Raw genomic sequence first — 20,949 nt, 5'->3', positions numbered from 1 at the left:
CTTATCTCGAAGATAACGAGTATTGGATGGTATCCTATGAATGTTTTAGATAATGCACAGATAGCTACAGATAAAAGCTACGGGCACCTTGAGAGGGATTTTTCTGATCCAACCTCTTGAGTTCGGCCCAGAGAGTGCGGCATTTGTTCGCACCAATAGTTGCTTGGTGCAATTATGGTACATTCAATGCATCCCGCACCACATGGCGCTGATCATTCCCTCCGATTCGCTGGTGCTAAGGTGTCAAAAGAAATAAGAATATGATGCGCAAGTTTGGACCAAATCTGGTGTTTCCTGGAGGTGGTGACTTTAGCTCACATGATCGTCGCTGTTTCATCCTCTAAGCAACAGCCGCATCCAAATAAATATCCCCTATTATGAAGCTCAAAGCAGATTTAGGCTAGCGTTGATCTGTGCGTGTAGTTAGAACACAGGTTTTCATCTCGCTTCTTGCTATCGAAATAAGTGCAGTACAAGTTAATGGGACGTTCCCATCAAGGAATCAGAACATCTTCATCACTGACGGGCAAATTGTATAGACATACTTCTTAAGAATAGTACATAATAATAATACTAAACCGGAGACAGAGAAGGCGGCGGGTGAGACTGCCCAGGGGATTAGCCTCTAGCAGGCAGTTCCAACATATGGAACCCTAAACCGTAGACAAGACAGATACCCAACATACCCATAGTTTACCCACGCAAGCGCTCATGATAGAATTTTCGCGAAGCATTCACACCAGTCAAGTCCCATCTTTGTGGTGCTGCCTGATTCATGAGGCCTTGGGATTTCTTTTTTTTTTTTTATTTTTTTTTTACCGTCCGTCATGATCTGGACGCTCTCCTAATAGTCAGGTACTGGCCAGCTTATTCCCAGTCAAGGACGCCTGTGGTGTTGTTCTAAGCATCTAACATGATATTGGGTGGTGCACTATCACCATGGATGAAGATGTCTGATTGACTCTAACTGATGAAGACTGCTTTAGGCATAGCTACCTAGTAAACCCCTTGTTACCTCAAAACTGAGTTTCCTTGGTTGACAACTAAGTTGGTCTCGGTAAAATGGTATGGTAATGCTACATGAACGGAATATTAAGTTGCCTTTACTAGCCACACGCCTTGACGTGATATGCAATCGTTCTTATATATTGTAAATCATACATTATACTGGTGTTGTGACAGTTATCCCCAACAATTATAGCCCAACATAACCAGATTCGTCATTCTCCCTCTGTGGCATCTTCATGCCGTGCATACCAACATACCGGGGGCTTTGAGGCTCCTTCCATCCCTCCAATACCGTGGAATCCGCCAACTTGTACACTTCCACGCCGAGGGGACGTGTAGTTGCCCCCATATCCGCCTTCTCCTCCCAGCCCCAGTTCGACAGATCGCCTACAGTCACGGTTTAGTATATAGTTTGCATAACTGCGGGATAATGCTCACCTCCAGGACATGCCGACAGCGCACAGAGTACATCAACCTCAGCGAAGAATTCAATGTACTCTCCTGGCTTTGCAGGCGATGTTTCCATAAAGTACTTTCCTTCCTCATCGAGTCCCGTCACCTGAAAGACATTAAGCACGTCATGTACGTCAAGCTCTGTCAAGCCATACGGAACAACCGCGCGCGTCAGATTTGAGTGACAATGGAAGTCGAAGCTTTCTCCACCCATAACCAGATTCACATAAGGATCACATCGGGTACCAAGTAGGTCGTGCACGCGCCCTCCGAACTGCGTTGTGCCGAAGCCTTTCCCCTCTTTTCGTTTGCCATCCTCATCCAGAACTTCGTGAAGTTGCCCACCTGCTAGCGAATCACCTGTAATGGTAATTAGGGGGCGCAAGTAAGGCAGGTTCGACCAAAGGCGGTCACCAACCGAGACATGGGAAGCGTGGATCTGACGAGTGCGCGCTGCCCAGAGTCTTTCGCGTGGGTTGTTCGCATTCCAGATGTTGAGATCACCCACTTGAGGTCCCTTGGGCGTTGTGAGACGGCAAATATGCCCAGCTGGTACTACCCAAGCTTGGCCTGAGCATGGACGGATAATGAAGGACGACTCTAGAGTTCGTTTGGAGGACTCGGAAGCTGTTTCCGAGATGCTTCGGTACAGCTTTGAGGTAGCATGAACTCCAGAATCGGTGGGAGCTGTATAAGCTGGAGGGGGACGACGCGGAGCAGCCATTGTGGATCTATCTGGGTGAAGCAGCAGTCACAGGAACTATATTTGGCGGTTCGAGATGAGCAGTGTATACGACCAATGCGAGAGGGATGTATCTCTCAGCCCACGCCAGCGGCAGTGAACCTACGCTTTAATAGTACACGACTACCTCGGGATGCCAGCCGATGATCGCAGCGTTCCTTATCGTATTCTGCCCCATATAGCCCCGCTTTGGGGTCCCAGTTGGGGTCCTCTGATGGCCATCGCGACGTATTGAACCGGGCCGATATGAAGGGGTTGAGCCCTTATCGAACTCGACCGGGCCGGACGATAACTGATAGCAGGCTGATCTCATTAGTAATTTCGCTGCCTGGGGCAGCCATGTTCCTGTTCCGCCTTTTGCCCCCAATTTCTCCGGCGGAAAGATCTCGGCTCGGAAAAAGACCCCTCCGACGAAAGAAAATGGAAATAATAATTTTGGTCCGAGCTACAGGACAACGGAAGCAGCTCGCCGACTGCTCGACTTTTTGGTGAAAGCTTTTTTCTTTTCACGAGCCGGGGAGAGTTTTCTTGAGGGGTCTGCAGACCTCGTGTTTTCAAGATGGAGGAGCAATCCAACAGGGCGCATCGCCCTGCTAAAGAGAAAAAGAAGTACGACGGTATGTAGTACTTCAAAGTCGAATTCGCCGCTTCTCATGAAAATAGTCAACTAACAGATCTTTCGCAACTCAGGCCCGAATCCGAAGGCTTTCGCATTCTCGAATCCTGGAAAATCTAACAAAGCCGGTGCGAGATCTCACGATGTATGCGCTATCACCCTCTTCATAACTCCGTACGCAACGGTCACTGATGCTCATTCTGCCGCATAGATCAAAGAGAAGAGACTCCATGTGCCTCTTGTTGATCGCCTTCCTGAGGAGGCTCCGCCGCTCGTGGTGGCCATTGTTGGCCCACCGGGGGTACGTATCTTTGTCAATGATGCCATTGTCAGGGTTGCAACATGCTAATGCCTTCGCTGCTTATAGGTTGGAAAAACGACACTTATCAAGTCCTTGATCCGTCGATACACAAAACAGACCCTCAGTACCCCTAAGGGACCGTTGACTGTTGTGACCTCCAAACGGCGCCGCCTTACCTTCCTCGAATGCCCCTCCGACTCCCTCGCCAGCATGGTCGATGTGGCCAAGATCGCGGATATTGTGCTTCTGATGATCGACGGAAATTATGGCTTCGAGATGGAGACTATGGAATTTTTGAACGTCCTGGGCTCTCACGGTATGCCCGGCAATGTTTTCGGTATCCTGACCCACTTGGACCTTTTCAAGAAGCAGAGCACCCTGCGTGCTGCCAAGAAACGCCTGAAGCACCGCTTCTGGAGCGAGCTGTACAATGGTGCCAAGCTTTTCTACCTTTCCGGAGTTGTCAATGGCCGCTACCCCGACCGTGAAGTGCACAATTTGTCCCGCTTCTTGTCTGTCATGAAGAACTCGAGACCGCTCATTTGGCGCAACTCCCACCCTTACGCCCTCGCAGATCGATTCCTCGACATCACGCCACCTACTCAAATCGAAGAGAACCCGAAATGTGATCGGACAATAGCGCTTTATGGATACCTAAGAGGCACCAATTTCCCTGCTTCTGGTGCGCGAGTGCATGTCCCAGGTGTGGGTGACCTGACTGTCTCTGGTATCGAGTCTCTTCCGGATCCATGCCCAACACCCTACATGGATCAGCAGTTGGCCAAAGCCACCGGCAAAAATAGCAAGCGCAGGCTGGGAGAGAAGCAGAAGTTGCTTTTTGCCCCCATGTCCGACGTTGGTGGTGTCTTAGTCGATAAGGATGCTGTTTATATCGATGTGAAGACCTCGAACTTTGATCGCGGCGATGAATCCGACGATGAGGAGCGTGGCTTGGGAGAGCAGTTGGTCGTTGGTCTTCAAGGAGAGCGCAAGCTTCTGGGAGAGGCAGACAGTGGTGTCCGTTTGTTCCGTGGCGGTGGTGCCATTGGAAAAGCAGATGACGAGGATGAAGCTGTTGGCAGAAAGCACAAGAGGAACGTTCGATTCTTAGATGGCGAACAGGACAATCAGGATGCGGCGGACGATGATGAAGGCTTTGAAAGCGATGAGGGTGAAGAGGACGAGGAGGACGAGGAGGACATGGAGCACGATGAGGAAGAGGACCTGAGCGGCGATGAGGAAGAGGTTGACGCTTCCGCGCCGCCAGATTTCGAGGCCAATTTCAAGGAAAGGCAAAACGGCAATTCTCGCCAGAAAGAGGACGACATCGCTTTTGCCGACAGTGACTCCGACCTTGGTTCCATCTCGTCAGTAGAGGACCAGGTCCTCGATAGCGACGAGGACGACGAAGACGAGGAAGATGACGGTGAAGTCCGTTGGAAGGACAATATGCTTGCCAATGCCAAGGCCCTCCATTCAAAGCGCCCTAAGTACCGTGTCCCTGACTTGTCGCGCATGCTTTACGATGAAACCATCACACCTGCAGATGTGATACGCCGATGGAGTGGCAAGGAGGAGGGCGACGAAGACGACGATGAAGAACCTGAAGAGGACGACGATGCCTTCTTCAGGAAGACAAACGTGGAGGAGGAAGAAGCTGCGGAGTACCGTGCTGTTCCTGAGTACGACTACGCCAAGCTGGAAGCCAAATGGCAAGATGCAGATATGATTGAATCTTTGCGGCAACGCTTCGTCAGCGCCAAACTGTCTGGCGGCGACGATGATGATTCGGATGTCGATGATGCCTTTGATGAGGATGACGAGGGTGACGGAGAGTTTGAAGATTTGGAGACCGGCGAAGCTTTCGACGGGTTTTCTGACGAAGAAGGCGCCGAGGACGGTGAAGCTGCAGATGCCGAAGGTCCCGTCGACTTGGATGCGGAGCGAGAACGTAATGCGAAGAAGAAGGAAGAATTGAGACTGCGCTTTGAGGAAGAAGACCGCGAAGGATTCGCTAACTCCAAGGACAACTCCCGGCAGGCCGGTGGTGGTGGAGAAGAGGAGTTCGGAGAGGACGAGTGGTATGATATGCAGAAGGCCAAGCTCCAGAAGCAGATCGACATCAACCGTGCTGAATTCGATATGCTTGACCCGGCCTCGAGGGCTCGGGCCGAAGGTTTCAAGGCTGGTACTTATGCACGTATTGTGCTCGAGAACGTTCCCTGCGAGTTCGCAACCAAGTTCAACCCCCGCTTCCCCGTGATTGTGGGTGGACTGGCCCCAACTGAAGACAGATTCGGTTATGTGCAGATCCGCATCAAGAGGCATCGTTGGCATAAGAAGATCTTGAAGAGCAACGACCCTCTCATCTTCTCTCTCGGTTGGCGCCGCTTCCAGTCTCTGCCGATATACAGCACTTCAGACAGTCGAACCCGTAACCGCATGCTCAAGTACACTCCCGAACACATGCACTGCTTTGGTACCTTCTATGGACCTCTCGTCGCACCTAACACCGGTTTCTGCTGCCTGCAATCATTCTCGAACAAGACCCCGGGATTCCGCATCGCCGCTACAGGTGTCGTACTGAGCGTCGACGAGCATACGGAGATCGTCAAGAAGCTCAAGCTGACCGGTGTACCCTACAAGATCTTCAAGAACACTGCCTTCATCAAGGACATGTTCAACTCGTCTATTGAGATCGCCAAGTTCGAAGGGGCTTCCATCCGGACTGTATCTGGTATCCGTGGTCAAATCAAGCGTGCTCTCAGCAAGCCCGAGGGTTACTTCCGTGCTACCTTCGAGGACAAGATTCTCATGAGTGATATTGTCTTCCTTCGCGCCTGGTATCCGATCAAGCCTCATCGCTTCTACAACCCTGTCACCAACTTGCTGGATCTGGACGAGGAAAGCGTCGGTGACAACGGCTGGAAGGCAATGCGTCTCACTGGTGAAGTCCGTCGTGAAAAGGGAATCCCTACCCCCATGAACAAGGACTCGGCTTACCACGCCATTGAGCGCCCCGAGCGTCACTTCAACCCTCTTCGTGTGCCACGTCAGCTGGCGGCTGACCTTCCCTTCAAGTCTCAAATTACGAAGATGAAGGGCCGGAAGGACAAGACCTACATGCAGAAGCGTGCTGTGGTCCTGGGCGGTGAAGAGAAGAAGGCACGGGATCTCATGCAGAAGCTTAATACCATGCGCAATGAGAAGCAGGCCAAGCGCGCGGCCAAGCAGGAGGAGCGGCGCCAGGTGTATCGGGCGAAGGTTGCGGAGGGTCTGGAAAAGAAGGCCGAGCGGGAGAAGAGAGAACGGGATGAATACTGGCGCCGAGAAGGTAAGAAGCGCAAGAACCAAGACAGCGAAGGTGGCGGGGGTAAGAAGCGCAAGTAAGGCAACGCTTCCTGCAACGGCATGTTTTTGGGATCTCTACCGGTTGTTAAAAGTTTACTGTGAATATGGTCGATGTGTATCTATCTACATGTTGCATGGGGGATGGCGTTGAATCTTACCCGACTATAATGTCGGACTTCTTATTTCTCTTATTGGATTGTTGTTTTATGTGAATATATTGATGCTCTATACCAGGAATAGACTGAGTTGGTGTTGATTTTTGCATATCTGTGGATGCCTGAAATAGGTGCCTGAACCATGCGGCGGAAGTAACCCCACGTGACCGCGCCGCGCAACGCGTCTCGTCTCGTCGCTCGTTGCTGCGCTGGTCCTGGAAGATCTTCCCCCTGTTGCCCTGCGCCCACCAGCGCAGTGAACGCTAGCTCAGCATTCAATTTGTTTCCCATGTAGGCGGACTCTCGTCTTCATATGGCATCCCTCTTTATCCTTCCATCGCGCCCCTCAAGCCGACCCAGCAGGCATCGGGATTGACGTGCGGAGACCAGCAACGTGCTTTGCTAGTACTTAGTCCCGCCTTGCACGTGTGGATTCCTCGAACGCCATCCCTTGCAGCAAACAGCTTTTCAGGCACCTTGTCTCAGTGGACTTGGTGCTCCTGACAGCTCCGCTCTGGACCTTCCCGTGCCCAACGACGTTGGAAGCGGGCGGTGATCTGCCTCTATTTGACGCTAGACGCCAGGCCGTTTGAGGGCCGTGGTGGTTGTTTACCCTCTGCCTCCTCTGCTGTCGTCGGAGGAATGTGCAAACGCCACACCCGGGCGCTTATTGGGATATCTCAGAAGACCTGCAGTGTCAGGTTTCCGCCGCTCATTTTATCAGTATGAGTGGATCGTCGCGGTTAGACGGACGCCCACATGTGCAGAACCCCCAACCACAATTTGCGTCGCGGAACATTGCAGAAGCTGCCGGACACAACAGCCGCCATCATGGCACCATAGATCATAGAGACAGTCGTGTTGGCGTATCGCCACCTAAACCGGAGCCGTCCATGGCGGTAAACATAACATCAGAGTCACCGTCGGATCAGTCGGCATCTAACACCAATAGACAAATCCCACATTCTTCGCTCTCGACGGTTCTGGCGCCTGTAACGCAAGGAAGGCACTCTGAATCGAAAACGCAAGAGAAAATGGGCCACCTCCAACCCTTGTCAGAACCCGCGGGGACGATTATACACGCATCCACTGTTGGGGAACAGACTATGTCTGAGCCATTGGCGTCCACTATTCGGAAGAGCCATAGTCCATCCATGACAGCACCTGGGGGCCCATCCAAATATAACGCCCCACCAAAAAGGACTGCGGCTGGAATTTCCAAACACCTTGTCGATGCCCCAGGAGCGGACAACACTTCCGAAGTAGACAGCCCCGATCGACGCCGCTCCCATAGTATTGGCTCCCTATCGCGTGAGAGCAGGATTGCAGCGGTAAGGCTCGTCCCTTACATCAGTTTCTGGGGCCATGTATGTGAAATTCTGATTTCAAATTAGTTGTCCGTCCACCTTCGAACGCGGTTATCGTATGCTGCCGCCAAAGTTGAGAAGAGTAGGAAACTCCATGGCGTCCAGGCTCATTCCCTATCGCCTAGTACAGAATCTCTCGCTAAAGCTGGGCTTTTGCCCGCCTTCAGCGAGTTAGAGGCTCAGCGTTCTGTAGAAAATAGCTCACCAGACGGAACCATTATGTCTGCGCCGGATCCGCCTTCAACAACCAGCGTCTACACTCCGAGCGGCCCTGGGCGGCTATCTCCTGTGGCCCAGTCCGCCGATGCGTCGCCATCCTCCTTACACCTCGACTTGCCAAAATCTCATCCCCGTCCAAAACTCGCACCCCCTGCAGACATTGCAAGTGGAAGCCGCAGTCGCCGTCGACGTCCCAACCCCAACGAGGCGTTGCACCTGCCGAAGTTTCCTGCCTCGCTGCATCGCAGACATCATTCTCACCAAGAGGTCGGTGCGTCCGGGCCAGCTGCGAGTTCAGAAAAGGTTCAGGTCCCTGGGACTCCTCCTCTTGGCCCAATGCGTCAGGCTTCCTATAACGGTACAGGGGGTCATCAAAACCATAATCGAAATAGCGCTATGGAACAGGACGCTATTGAAACCCTGCTTTTCATGTCCAGCCCTGGACATTCGGGTTATCACTCCGGCTCCCAGCATTCCCAACGTCAGCGAAACATTTTCCAGAGCAGCAGCGATTCTAGAAGCTCTGGCGGCCGGGTGCCCCGTAGTCAGGACTCACAAGTCAGTAATTCCCGTGGTCAGCCTATGCCAGCCTCAAGTGGTCGAGTGATCGGTCTTGAATCGCACGCTGGGGACGAGATCGACCGGATGCTGGATCAAATGGACAGTGATAGCGATGACGAAGTCAAGTTTGCTTCGACACAGTCCAGCTTTACGGACCATGGCTCAAAGCAAGCTGACAGCTCTCAGGAGCAATACCGACGAGGTAGATGAGGAAGCATTCGGGCACAACCTGTGGCCTTCGGGCCTGTCGTCTGTCTAAGTTCCCATGGACGGCGAAAGATGCTTTCAGAGATCTGACAAGCCATGGACAACATTTGCCCTGGTCTGCATCTACTCTTTGGTTCCAACGACTTGAAGAATCGCTATGGGAGCGGGACCAATTCGAGATAGGTATCCGATCCAAGCCAGCTCTGCATTGCTCTTCCTCCCCTTGCGATTGGTATATCCTCAGACGAAAGGAACGCTACATTATGTTTCCACGGTCCACCAGTGCCATTCCCTGCTCCACACAGGTCATTGTTCGGTCATGCCCGGATGAGCTCGCGTATGTGCCTTCTTTTCTATAACTGCCACAAGGGCTTCGCGAATTACGTAGATTTCCCGTGCGCATCGATTCTTATGCCCGCCAACTTGCGCCCGAAAACAATCTGCGCTTTTCCAAGCCCAATCTTTCACCAAGTCAAAGGAAATGGATGAGGCAATGCCTTCCGCATCCCCATCATCTCCTTTTGAGGCTGGCATCTATCTTCCTGGGGGCCATAACACCGACCCGCCTATGACATCCGATACGGACGGCTATCGATTGAATCACTTTATGCTCCGCATCAGGGATCCTCAGCGCACTCTGCATTTCTATATTGACCTCATGGGCATGCGCACTATTTTCACCATGAACGCCGGTCCGTTCACCATGTACTACCTTGGCTACCCATCCACCCCCAGCGACCGCGCCGATCTTTCTGCCTGGGCCTCCCGAGTCGCCAACGTCCGCGAACTTACCCAGACCATTGGGCTGCTGGAGTTTTACCATATTCATGGGACTGAAAAGGACGAAGAGTTTAGACTCTCTTCCGGGAACTCGCCTCCTAACTTGGGTTTTGGCCATCTAGGATTCACTGTCCCGGACGTCCCCGCGGCTGTCGAGCGACTGAGGCGGGAAGGGGTACACGTGCTGAAAGATCTTGGGGATAGTTCGAGGGAGAGTGTTCCTCTCAGTACTTGGGAGGAGCATCGCGGCTTCGGGACGGGGGATGTACATCCAAAGTTCAAGGATATTTACGATCAGATTGCGTGTGTGGCTGATCCGGTAGGCTGACCTGAAACTATGAGTCACAGTACCTTACTCATTGACTGTTGCTTAGGATGGATACATTGTCGAACTTGTTCCGCAGAACATGCAGGATCAATGGGCCCAGTCTAGTTAACTCCAATTGGAAGTCAACCATGTGACCTGTGACTGTTGTAGCAACCCCAAAGAGTAACTATCTAACTCACTCCATTCAAGAATAACGGTCAGCCCTGAAATCCAAGCCACAAATTCCATTCCACCACAACTACAAACTCCGCGGGACTTTCTACCGCGTCCCCCTAACAACAGTCGTAATCCAATAGCACGTTTCTTTACAGCTCATAATGATATCCTCTAGTATGTAGAACGAATATGGGACTCTCTATTCATCGAGCAATCAATCTCTGCAAGGCAAGTCAAACTCAGACTTACCAATACTGTCTGCTCGTTCGGACTAGCACTGTTGCAAATACACCAACTACTAGAGTAACCTCCATCATCTTTAGGAAGCATCATCGCTGATACTACCAGTATTACTACTTCAAGACTACTTGCTCCCCTCATTCAGCTAGGGCTAAACAAGCCATACACGCCCCCCTTTCTCCCCTTCATCAACACATGACAACCTAACCAACAACTACCATAGTTTATTCTTTTCCACTCAATGCCAGATTCAGTGCCCCACGACTCGACCCAGATCAACACCTCCGTGTAGGCTCGCTCGTCACAGTAATGCACCAAATCTCTACAAAACAGCATCGCTTATTACATTTACAAGTAGATAGATAGATAGATACACTAGTAAATCACTACTAGTCTACTTAGTGGCTTCTACGTTCTTCTCATATCTGCCCCTTCCGTTCCTATTCCCGCATATTTACTGCGGGAGTCCCTTGCAGTACTCCTGCAGTATAGTAGTAGTACAAGTGTATAGCTGAGGAAAACATATAGACGATAAGTACAACTAGTAGTGATTTCTATTCCGTGAATGTATAGGAGTAGTAGTAACTTTCTCACTCTCTCACTCTCTTTCTCTTCCTCTCTCATAACTAACTAACCACCTTTCAACTATACAGTGCTCATTCGTTAAGCTAGGATTGTCAGTAACATCGATTCTGCTTTGAAGCAGATCTTAATACTTAGCTGATTCCTATTATGGTCTGGCATTCTCGTAGTTCAGTATATGGCATTCCACCATCAAATACGGAATGAAGTGTAGGCATGTCCTCCCCTTCCCTTTCTTGGTGATCGTAGTGAGCAGAACGGTAGATTTAGATGATCAGATAGAGGAGAGGAAAACAGTATATAAGTATTATCGTCTTAAAGATGTAGCTTTCGGTCTTGCAGGTTTTTCTCACAGCTCATCTACAGTATCTAGTCACAATGGTTTTCCTTGCCCGAATCTCGCTGCTTCTTGTCCCGTTACTTGGGACTTTGTCTCATGCAATTCAGGTAAGGAGATGCATTCATTAAGTTATATAACCTACCATTATATGTATAAGCCTATACATATTATAAGGTGACAGAGAAAGAGAAGAGGAGAGAACTTACACTAATACCACCACTTCCACAGGCCGAAGACTATCCCTCAACCTGCATCGATGCCTGCGACGGCATAACTCCTGACCCAAACAACGCAACCGAAGCCAGCTTTTACTGCGACTACTGTATCTGCAACAACAAATTGCTAGGATGGTCCAATTTCCAACCACCCGAGAACTTCACCGACATGTTCGCCGACTGGGTTCCGTTGGGCGGCCTCTGTCCGAAAGATTGGCTCTGCACCTGGGCGAACTGGACCGACAATGGATTCAATGCCAATTATAGTAAATTGGTCTACGCTCCCAACAACGGCTTCAATGGCTGTCCCATAACTGTGACTCTGGAGGTTGGCACCTTGGTGGATCGCTTTGGCACGGAAAATGGCAGTTATCTCGCCCCAGCGGGCACAACGTACGGTGAGCGGTCTATCGGGCCAAGCAGTCTGAACAAGTATTCTGGTAGTACCCAGTACAACTACTGGAGATTCAATGTGACGCAGGAGTTTGAGGCGCAGGGTGGGTTGATTCTGCCATGGGATAGCCAGCCTGGAGGTGGCTGGCAGTGGTATGTGAAAGGGGGTTTGGGCCCGTTGCAGGATGCCGGTAAGCTGAAGTTGGTCGGGGCAGATACTTTTGGGGTTAATGAGGCTTGGGAGGCTGCTGAGCCGATGGAGAGAGTTTATGCGCTTCAGGACCAGTAGATGATATTCTGAAGAGGGAGATTCGTGCTGCACGGGCTTGTTCCTTGTCTTTTGGTAGGGGGTGGGGTGTGTCTAATGTTAGTGGGTGTTGAAGGACTGAGGTAGATGCTGTTAGGTAGAACAACTTCTATTCGTGGAGTTAGTTAATATATTATAGTGGCTGATGGAATCGCGCACGTTTCATGTAATGTGGAGGTTGTAGTGTGAGACATAATCTCGTAGTATCACCGCGCCAACTTTCCAGTCGCTTCATATACTAGTATATATAGCAGCAGTCTCAGGCATGGGATTAAGTACAATACTATCGAAGACGAACTCTGACTTGGATTAGATATATCGGACCCTTTCAAATGCCATCCATCAGAGCTTACCGATGCCGATACTCTTCGTGAACTGGCAGATGACTTGAAACACACCAGATAACCCCCTCTGACTCTGACTTAGAGGAGTGAATGATTGTAGTTTGGAACCTACCTCTTTTCCCTTTTGTTTCTGGTGGAGTGGGGCTGAATTCTAGAGAGGTGCGGCGACGATCTCCTACAACGGCATAACACCCAATCCTTATGCTAAGTATCAAGATGTAGTAGTTTTATATATCTGCATCAGACATGTCAACAGCAGTTCAATAAAGCATCATCACCCATCAGTTACATTTGCAGTCACACATAACTATCGTACAAGCCTAAAGGCGGAGAAAAGGAGCCAGGCACATACATACATATACATACCCAGCATAGTCTATCCACATCGAAGCGAATAGGGATCAAAGAAGAAGCACTGACGACTACTTTATGCAACAGGACAAGAAAGAAACCATTTTCCCATCCTCAGAAGACGCCATAAATATGAAGAAAGTGCAGACGTATCTATCTATCAATCCACCCATCCATCATCCATCCATCCCATCATGAGCATAAATTTTACACTCGAAAGCAGGCAGATCATAATCTACTCCACTCCCCAACTGTCATCCACCTCCGCCACATCGTAGTCCACATCATGCGGACCGTCCTTCCGTGCCCCGGTCTGCTCCGGCACCATGGATGGCCCCGTCCCGTTGTCCATCACCGTATCCTCGTCTGACCCTGTCTTGTTGGTGTCCGAGCCAGGGCCGGAGTTTGCGCCGCTAGCTGGAAGAGCGATCGGGGGGTTGGGGACCCAGGTGAGCTGGACTTGGCCTACCGAGGGGATGTCTCGGGGTCCAAACATGAACTTTTCGGCCAGGTAGCGTTCCTTGAAGGCCACGATGACTGAGTCGGGTTGGTCTGGGTTGGGCTCGATGGATTCGTATTCGCCGACGCCCTGGTATACTGGGTTAGCTTTCGAAGAAGGCGTAAACAGGGTAAGACTAAAGTGGGAAACTTACAATGAGGAATTGTCTCAAGGCCTCGTCCTTTTCGGAGTTGACCTCTACACCAGAGACAGCCACCCTACGGGGTCGGTTGTCGAGACGTAGAACACCACCTCTGCCGCGAGCAGCGCCACCGCGACCACGATATCCACCACGGAAGGACGGGTCGTAACCACGGCCTCGGGGCGGGAATCCACCACGGGCACCGAATCCTCTCCCGCGGCCGCGGTAGGAGTACGGTGCGCTTGCACCACCGTTGGGGTCAATTCCAAGACTCTTCGCTTCAGCTTCAAGAGCGGCCAGCTGCGCACGAAGCTGTTGGGTCTGGTCACTGGCATTCTCCTGTGACACAGCCGCTTCGTCAGCCGGAGAGGCGCTGCCGTCACTGCCTTCTTTTCCACCAAGCTTTTGCATCAGACGAAGTTTCTCTTCCTGTTGCTTCTTCAGAAGCTCATCGCGCTGTCGCTCGAGGGCTTGTTTTGCTTCCTCAGTCTCCTTGCGCTTCTTTAACTTCTCCTCATGCGCCCGCTGGGCTTCCTCTTGCTGTCTCTCAAACTCTTCCCGGTTGAAGGCCGGGCCCTCGTTCATGGCGTCGCCAGCGGGAGACCGATGGTCACCATTCCGATCACCCTTGGGCTTATGCCAGTAGACTTTGACGAATCGGTTATCAAAGATCACCTTGGGACTAGACCACGCCCGCTTAGCAGCTGCGTGGCTATCGTAGGTAATCAATGCCAGTCGCCGGTGTGGTTGGAGGGAGACCTCAGTGATCTCGCCATATTGTGAAAAGAACTCTCGGATCGAGGCTTCATCCATCTTATCATCAGGGATCTGCTCAACGACAATGGTTGTGATCGTCGTATCCTCGTTAGGCCCAGCAGAAGAGAATTCAGAGCGGCGTCCCCTGCCTCCAAAACCACCTCGGTCCCCACCACGGCCGCGGCCACGACCTCTGTCGCTGCCTCGCATAGGTGTATCCGTGCGCCTTTGGAAGTCGGTAATGAGATTGGAGGATTTGGGATCGTATTCTAGAACAATCCATCATTAGCAGGGGTCATCTAGCCACCAACGCCTGTGATGATTTACTCACCATCTTCCTTGGAGGACCCTGGCATGGCATCGTGCTGATACGGACATGTAGCGCCAAGGTAGCAGATACCCTGGGTCTCATAGAACGGACACCGCTCCGAACTCTTGGGTCCCATCTTGTCCGGTTGCTGGCCGGCACCGGCACCCGGGGGTGGCATCGGCATCGGAGGCATACCCGGCATCTGAGGGAAACCCATGCTCTGTAGAGCCATCATCGCCGCCATCGGATCATTCTGGTCAAAGCCGGGGAACGCAGGAGGCATGACCGGGAATCCCGCTGCACCAGGATGGAATTGTCCCGGACCAGCCGGTCCTGCACGGCCGCCGTCCCTACCCATCCAATCTCCACGACCACCGCCGCGTCCCCGGCGAGGGGTCTTGTATGTGCGATGGTGGGGTCCGTCGTCGCGCTCCTGATCCGCCTGGAATCCTTCGTGGTAGTTACGCTTGCGATTGAAGTTGGAGCCATCAGCTTGCGACTGTGGGATGCCGTATGGACCATTTGCTGGACCGGAGGGAGCTCCAAAGGTCTGTTGCTGTTCCGAAGCTGATCCTGCAGCACCATCATGGGACATTGCGGCGGGTTGGACGGGCTGCGGCTTGGGCGCAAATGTTGTGAAGAGTTCGTCGACAAACTGAACAGTGTCTATATATGCAAGAAAAGCCAGTGAGCTAACTGCGCCTTCTCTGCGCAAGCAAGTACCTCAACATGACTAACGTTCTCTCAGGAAGTCTTCCAGATTATCCACCGAAGCCTTCCGGATCTCCTCGTCCGGGGCATCTGTTCGGATAAGCGCCAGGACATAATCGGCAAGTACATCAGAGTCGGCATCCGATCTGAACCGGAGAGTTATTCGTTAGCTTGTGATACAGCGCAGGGAACGTCTCCAGAGGAACAGTCGCCGGCCACATGAGCCTTACATATCTTCCAGTTTCCTGACTACCCATTTCTTCACTTCCGTCGCTTGATCCTCGGTGAGCTGCATGTTGCCGCGCAAGGTCGAAACCGTGCCAGGCGACTGTTGCCGGAAAGGATTAGTTCCTTGAGGAGCTTGAAGATGCAGCAGGCGTTACTTGGCGGCGTCCGAAAAAAGATTGGGCCAGGGATCAAAAACAGCGTCGAGGATGCGGCCGATGACTTTAGTGACAGGAGGAAAGTTTGTCGGTGAGTTTGATCAGAGACTTGCGCAAATCATCGTGTGATGAAGAAAAGACGTGCGAAGAGATAGCAACAGAGCTTTGCGGACCAAAAAAGCCGGGGAAACGCGAGCGACGCGGATGACAGTTTCGCCACGTGACCTACGCTGGCCGAGCTGCCCAGTTGCCCTACCACATCACGTCACCACCGGTGCTACTCTTTCTCTTATCGTATCTACAAGCCAACTACGAGGCTGAGAGTGACAAAACACTGAAATGAACTTGAAAACCATCATATTTTTTTCATGTCCAATCGAGGGAATAGGAAAGGAGCTATGGAAAATCCCTCGCGGTCGTTAACGTAAAAATAAAGCCATCGCATATGCTCGTGCACAGCTCGATTCTACTTCTCTAAGCGGTCGAAAATCCACATACGACATTAAGCTGTTTTTTCTTTTATATCCTCCCCCTCAATGTAGACAGGGTATTGCATTCGTCAATCTCATAAACAGAGGATTCCATCCATCACAAGGTCGAAGTTTAGTCGGCTTGTATGGAAGGTTTTTACAGCTTGTCGTAGTACTGTTCACACATGTTAGCTTCAGATACTCTTTAATACAGCATCGAATATGGGTTTCAACTTACGTTCTCGTAGCCAGGAACCTGCTCCTTGAGACCCTTGCGCTTACGCATCTCAGCAACGATCTGACCAGGCTTGCTGGTGGTGTCAAGAGGAGATCCACCAGGAAGGACGGCCCAGTGGTCGAAGACAGACTGGGGGAAGGCCTGTCCACCGGTGGCCTGACGAAGCTCGCCGGGGAAACCGAAGGACTCGTTGACGGGCAGGTAGGCCTTGACGTTGAAGAGAGGAGTACCAGGGCGCTGCTCCTCGGTGTAGACGTGACCACGACGACGGGTAAGGACACCGTAGATACCACCCATGGCCTGCTCGGGGACCTGGATCTCGACGTTGAAGATGGGCTCCAGGATGCCGGGGTCGGCAAGCATGGTAGCAGCATACAGGACACGACGAGCAGTGGGGATGATCTGACCACCACCACGGTGAATAGCATCAGCGTGCAGAGTAACATCAAGGATGTTGAAGCGGATAGAGCGCATGGGCTCCTCAGCAATAGGACCCTCACGAGTAGCCCACTGGAAACCAGAGACGAAGGAATCCTTGATTTCGTTGAGGTACTGGACGGCCTTGGTCTGGTCAACCAGCAAGTTGGCACCGGTGGTGTCGGGACCGAAGCACCAAATCTTACGGGCATCGGTGACATCCCAGCCGTACTCGTCAGCAAGGAGACGGGCACGAGCCTTGAAATCGTCACGGGGGGTGATCTTGCCAGCCTCAATGGCCAGGGAGACCTCCTCGTCAAGGGGCTGGGCAGTGAGGTACAGACGGTTGTGCTTGTTGGGGGACTTGGACAGAGCAGTCATGCTGGAAGTGCCGCTGACGGTCTCACGGTAGGAGACGACAGGGTCGGAGATACGAAGGGGAACACCAGCGTGGTCCTCCTCGAGATCCTTCAGGCAAATTTCCAGGTGAAGCTCACCAGCACCGGCAACGACGTGCTCACCGGACTCGTTGATCATGGTCAGGACACAAGGGTCAGACTTGGACAGACGCTTGAGACCTTCGACCAGCTTGGGCAGATCCTGGGCGTTCTTGACCTCAACGGAACGCTGGACGACGGGGGAGACGGAGAACTTCATGACCTTCATGTTGTGGGCAGTCTCGGAGGTGGTGAGGGTACCAGACTTGAGCAGGAACTGGTCAACACCGACCAGACCGACGATGTTACCGGCGGGAACATCCTCAATGGGCTCGACGAAACGACCCATCATCAGGATGGTACGCTGGATGTTCTTGACGAACAGGTCCTCCTTCTTGCCAGGGACGTAGTTGGGACCCTGGATACGGACCTTAAGACCGGAGCGGACGGTACCGGAGTAGACACGACCGAAAGCGTAGAAACGACCCTTGTCGGAGGTGGGAACCATCTTGGAGACGTAAAGCATCAGAGGAGCCTTGGGGTCACAGTCACGGATACCGACGGCGCAGTCGTCGTCGGAAGGACCCTCGTAGAGAGTCTCACCACGGTACTTCTGGGCAGTAACGGGGGAGGGAAGGTGGATACAGATCATCTCCAACATGGCATCAGCAGCGGGGAGGAACTTGCGCATGACAGCCTTGAGGAGCTGCTTGCCAGCAAGGTCCTTCTCGTCGTTGGAAAGCTTGACCTCAAGCTTCTCAAGGAGAGTGGGGATCTGGTCCTTCTTGTCGTTGTTGATGGTCTGGAAGATCTTGAAGATGGGGTCCAGAACGAACATGTTGAAGGCACGCTCGACGGGCTTGCCGTTGACCTCGGGCTGGGTCTTGGTCCACTTCTTGGTGGCGGGGTTGAAGTAGTTGTCACCCTATCATGGCTGTTAGCTGCATTCAGATACTGGAAGGTTGATCGATGGTTCCATACCCAGAGACGCTCAAGCATCTTCTTGCGGTCAACACCGAACTTCTTGGCGAACTTGACGGCGAACTGGCGGACAGTGAAAGCCCAGCCGTGGAGACCGGAACCGAAGGCAACGGTACCCTTCTCGGCGTAGACCTGGACATCACCAAGGGCCTTGTCGAAGTAGGTGGCGATGATGACGTTGACGGACTCGATGGTACGAGAGAAGGACTGGTACAGGTCCTCCTTGGAGACCTGGAGTTCGAGCAGAGCACGGTCGACCTTGTTGATGATCAGGACGGGCTTGATACGCTCGGTCAGGGCCTGACGAAGGACAGTCTCGGTCTGGACACAGACACCGGAGACACAGTCGACGACGACCAGGGCACCGTCAGTGACACGCAGAGCAGCAGTGACCTCAGAGGAGAAATCAACGTGACCGGGGGAATCGATCAGGTTGATCAGGAACTCAGAGCCATCGACCTTCTGGGGGATCTCCTTGAGATCCTCCTCATCGGGGAACTTGGCGTAGAGGGAGATGGCAGTGGACTTGATGGTGATACCACGGTCCTGCTCATCGGGACGGGTGTCCATGTAACGACCCTCACCAGCCTTAGCAGCCGAGATAATACCGGCACGCTGGACCAGGGAGTCGGAAAGGGTGGACTTTCCGTGATCGACTATCGTTGCGAGTCAGCAAGATTCATTCAAGATACACCTGGCCATCCACGATGCCAAGCCTTGTAGTAAGTACATACCGTGAGCAATGACGGACATGTTACGGATGTTGGCCGGGCGGTCCATCAGGCCGCGGATCTATTTCCAGCATTAGTACACTTCCATCTTCATTGACTGATTGCTTTTCCCGATTCTGGGCCGGCGTTGCCCTCCTAGGTGTTGAGGAGCAGCCCGATGCAGGTTGATGCGGGGAATATAGAACGGACCTCTTCGATAGTGAAGCTATAAAGAACATCGTTAGCACGTTATTCTATATTCTAGAGCAAGATCCAGAGCCCTTGATCTCTCTATGCGATGGGATATCATAGCCATAGAGATTGACAGAGGGACTGCCCGGTGATGTGTGTGTGGGTGAACGTACTTAACCATCTTGACTGATTTTTCTCGTCAACTGCCGTAGAGGCGGGGTTTCGTAAAAAAAGAAAATAAAAGGAAGAACGACACACAAAGGACCAAGATCGAGAGCTAGCTCGACCGAGGGATCAAATAGGACAGGAAAGGCCTATGTGCGCTGCTCCGGGGAAAGAGACAGAGATGGCTTCGCGGAGGAAGGTGAAGGAAGGAAAAAGAGAGAAGAGGGAGGGAAGAGGGCGGATGGAGAGGAAGAGGGGAAAAGAGGGAAGGAAAGCGAGAGGGCGGCGGGTGGGGACACTTTTTTTTTGTGCTGGTGGGATTTTTTCCGATTTCAAATCTGGGATGTGCGTTTTTTCCTGTCGGGCCCCTCGTTTCCTTACCGTTTCACTGCTTAGCGTCGGTTACTTTGCTTACCCTCTATCTTTTCTTTTCAGTGCCCGACAGTCCTGGTTATCGTAATAATGATGGATCAAGGGAATCATTCATGTTAATGGTAGATAGTACGGAGTAGTAGTCCTACCGGTCATCCAGAGGTGGACGAGTATGAATGACGGCTGATCAACTACAGGGTAGTACTACGTACTCTACTACTATACTCGACCGATTTCCTCTCTAGGTTGCCCGCTCTTCCCAGCACAGACTGACCAAACTAAGGTAATGGGAGTTGACCATGGTTTATGGGCGAATTACATTTTTCTCTTGAGAGGTCATCCAATGACCAGTTACTATAGCTTAGGGAGCTCATAGCTCCTCTCTTTCCCGTACACGAGCTCTTTCTGGTATCCCTAGCCACCTTAACCTCCAACCTCCCCTCTCAACGGCAATCCCGTGTTCAGGTGGGTGGGTGGCAAGAGTGCTGAATTGTGCTGATATCATGATCCGTTGTACCAGAGAGTCTTTCCCGCCATCGTGAGTGGGTAATTAAGGTATGATGCTTACCCAATTGCGGCCTAGTCCCACCGGCCAACCTCTTCATGTTCATCATCTTGGTCAGCTTCTTTCATTGAAGATAACATCGTCAAGCGATCACGAAAAATGATTAGAAAGAGGGATAAAATAGATTTAATATTGGCAGTCACATTTCAGACTATATGGCTAATATGTATTGAATCTGAGTCAATATCTACTCTGTTGCTGCTTCCTGCAGGCTGGTATCGACCCCTCCTTCCTCACCGCCCGGCTGGTCACGGGATGGGGGGGAAAGAGAAGCGGAGTTAGGAATTAATGCATTACCGGACGTTACAACAACGTGGTTCGACCAGCTTGACAGCGGCAGGCCAATCGCCTGCCCGACTACTCCTGCACACCTGCAAATGCGGTCCGACGTGCCCTTTTGCAGTACACATATGCCTAGTCTAGGCTATCTGGTTCTATCAGTCTATCGTAAGGTAGATAATGTGGTAAAGTATTGTCTAGAGCTATTGTTGCAGCAATAATACTACTAGTAGGCTTGGTCACGTGGCTGGATCACCACATTGTCAGTACAGTGAACCTCGTCAGGCATTGTCTCTCCGGTTGTTC

General features: G+C 51.9%; 8 protein-coding genes across 8 annotated transcripts; 4 read left to right on the top strand and 4 right to left on the bottom strand.

Annotated features, from left to right (window-relative positions):
- Positions 1-1,065: 1,065 nt before the first annotated feature.
- Positions 1,066-2,337, bottom strand: BDQ94DRAFT_148751 (urea carboxylase-associated family protein). Its single transcript, XM_026767244.1, has 2 exons — positions 1,447-2,337; positions 1,066-1,395 (listed from the first exon to the last, which is right to left on the bottom strand). Exons 1-2 carry the CDS (start codon positions 2,183-2,185, stop codon positions 1,196-1,198), a joined length of 939 nt encoding a protein of 312 aa, XP_026623598.1. The 5' UTR covers positions 2,186-2,337; the 3' UTR covers positions 1,066-1,195.
- Positions 2,338-2,651: 314 nt separating this feature from the next.
- BDQ94DRAFT_69244 (GTPase BMS1) lies at positions 2,652-6,723 on the top strand. The gene is made up of 4 exons (XM_026776326.1): positions 2,652-2,820; positions 2,894-2,964; positions 3,031-3,120; positions 3,187-6,723. Exons 1-4 carry the CDS (start codon positions 2,763-2,765, stop codon positions 6,508-6,510), a joined length of 3,543 nt encoding a protein of 1,180 aa, XP_026623597.1. The 5' UTR covers positions 2,652-2,762; the 3' UTR covers positions 6,511-6,723.
- Positions 6,724-7,351: 628 nt separating this feature from the next.
- Positions 7,352-9,032, top strand: BDQ94DRAFT_172948 (uncharacterized protein; the record flags this gene model as incomplete). The annotated part of the gene is made up of 3 exons (XM_026772055.1): positions 7,352-7,957; positions 8,021-8,898; positions 8,960-9,032. 3 exons carry the CDS (start codon positions 7,352-7,354, stop codon positions 9,030-9,032), a joined length of 1,557 nt encoding a protein of 518 aa, XP_026623596.1.
- Positions 9,033-9,222: 190 nt separating this feature from the next.
- BDQ94DRAFT_69235 (putative lactoylglutathione lyase (Glo1)) lies at positions 9,223-10,387 on the top strand. The gene is made up of 2 exons (XM_026776325.1): positions 9,223-10,079; positions 10,135-10,387. The coding sequence occupies exons 1-2, from the start codon at positions 9,462-9,464 to the stop codon at positions 10,195-10,197; spliced, it is 681 nt and encodes a 226-aa protein (XP_026623595.1). The 5' UTR covers positions 9,223-9,461; the 3' UTR covers positions 10,198-10,387.
- Positions 10,388-10,818: 431 nt separating this feature from the next.
- On the bottom strand, positions 10,819-11,111 carry BDQ94DRAFT_148744 (uncharacterized protein; the record flags this gene model as incomplete). Its single annotated transcript, XM_026767243.1, has 1 exon — positions 10,819-11,111. The coding sequence occupies one exon, from the start codon at positions 11,106-11,108 to the stop codon at positions 10,893-10,895; it is 216 nt and encodes a 71-aa protein (XP_026623594.1). The 3' UTR covers positions 10,819-10,892.
- A 333-nt stretch (positions 11,112-11,444) lies between these two features.
- BDQ94DRAFT_161324 (TNT domain-containing protein) lies at positions 11,445-12,303 on the top strand (the record flags this gene model as incomplete). Its single annotated transcript, XM_026769367.1, has 2 exons — positions 11,445-11,513; positions 11,635-12,303. The coding sequence occupies 2 exons, from the start codon at positions 11,445-11,447 to the stop codon at positions 12,301-12,303; spliced, it is 738 nt and encodes a 245-aa protein (XP_026623593.1).
- Positions 12,304-12,913: 610 nt separating this feature from the next.
- Positions 12,914-15,947, bottom strand: BDQ94DRAFT_181203 (CCCH zinc finger and RRM domain protein). Its single transcript, XM_026773839.1, has 5 exons — positions 15,665-15,947; positions 15,462-15,580; positions 14,745-15,389; positions 13,670-14,682; positions 12,914-13,605 (listed from the first exon to the last, which is right to left on the bottom strand). Exons 1-5 carry the CDS (start codon positions 15,727-15,729, stop codon positions 13,252-13,254), a joined length of 2,196 nt encoding a protein of 731 aa, XP_026623592.1. The 5' UTR covers positions 15,730-15,947; the 3' UTR covers positions 12,914-13,251.
- A 210-nt stretch (positions 15,948-16,157) lies between these two features.
- On the bottom strand, positions 16,158-19,666 carry BDQ94DRAFT_148742 (elongation factor 2). The gene is made up of 6 exons (XM_026767242.1): positions 19,436-19,666; positions 19,281-19,296; positions 19,095-19,152; positions 18,361-19,016; positions 16,526-18,304; positions 16,158-16,462 (listed from the first exon to the last, which is right to left on the bottom strand). Exons 1-6 carry the CDS (start codon positions 19,441-19,443, stop codon positions 16,445-16,447), a joined length of 2,535 nt encoding a protein of 844 aa, XP_026623591.1. The 5' UTR covers positions 19,444-19,666; the 3' UTR covers positions 16,158-16,444.
- Positions 19,667-20,949: the final 1,283 nt, after the last annotated feature.

Source organism: Aspergillus welwitschiae (assembly GCF_003344945.1).
Source record: "Aspergillus welwitschiae strain CBS 139.54b unplaced genomic scaffold BDQ94scaffold_29, whole genome shotgun sequence".
NCBI lineage: Eukaryota > Fungi > Ascomycota > Eurotiomycetes > Eurotiales > Aspergillaceae > Aspergillus > Aspergillus welwitschiae.
The sequence above is the reverse complement of the archived record's forward strand: the minus strand, read 5'-3'. Positions and strand labels throughout refer to the sequence as shown.

Coding starts and splice junctions, on each gene's coding strand:
- BDQ94DRAFT_69244 (XM_026776326.1), top strand. CDS start 2,763: ATGGAGGAGCAATCCAACAGGGCGCATCGCCCTGCTAAAGAGAAAAAG. Junction 2,821..2,893: donor AGAGAAAAAGAAGTACGACG/GTATGTAGTACT, acceptor TTCGCAACTCAG/GCCCGAATCCGAAGGCTTTC. Junction 3,121..3,186: donor CCATTGTTGGCCCACCGGGG/GTACGTATCTTT, acceptor CGCTGCTTATAG/GTTGGAAAAACGACACTTAT.
- BDQ94DRAFT_148742 (XM_026767242.1), bottom strand. Junction 19,017..19,094: donor CATGTCCGTCATTGCTCACG/GTATGTACTTAC, acceptor TCGCAACGATAG/TCGATCACGGAAAGTCCACC. Junction 18,305..18,360: donor AGATGCTTGAGCGTCTCTGG/GTATGGAACCAT, acceptor CAGCCATGATAG/GGTGACAACTACTTCAACCC.
- BDQ94DRAFT_148751 (XM_026767244.1), bottom strand. CDS start 2,185: ATGGCTGCTCCGCGTCGTCCCCCTCCAGCTTATACAGCTCCCACCGAT. Junction 1,396..1,446: donor GCTGTCGGCATGTCCTGGAG/GTGAGCATTATC, acceptor CCGTGACTGTAG/GCGATCTGTCGAACTGGGGC.
- BDQ94DRAFT_181203 (XM_026773839.1), bottom strand. CDS start 15,729: ATGCAGCTCACCGAGGATCAAGCGACGGAAGTGAAGAAATGGGTAGTC. Junction 14,683..14,744: donor AGGGTCCTCCAAGGAAGATG/GTGAGTAAATCA, acceptor GGATTGTTCTAG/AATACGATCCCAAATCCTCC. Junction 13,606..13,669: donor CCTTGAGACAATTCCTCATT/GTAAGTTTCCCA, acceptor CCAGTATACCAG/GGCGTCGGCGAATACGAATC.
- BDQ94DRAFT_69235 (XM_026776325.1), top strand. CDS start 9,462: ATGGATGAGGCAATGCCTTCCGCATCCCCATCATCTCCTTTTGAGGCT. Junction 10,080..10,134: donor TTGCGTGTGTGGCTGATCCG/GTAGGCTGACCT, acceptor ACTGTTGCTTAG/GATGGATACATTGTCGAACT.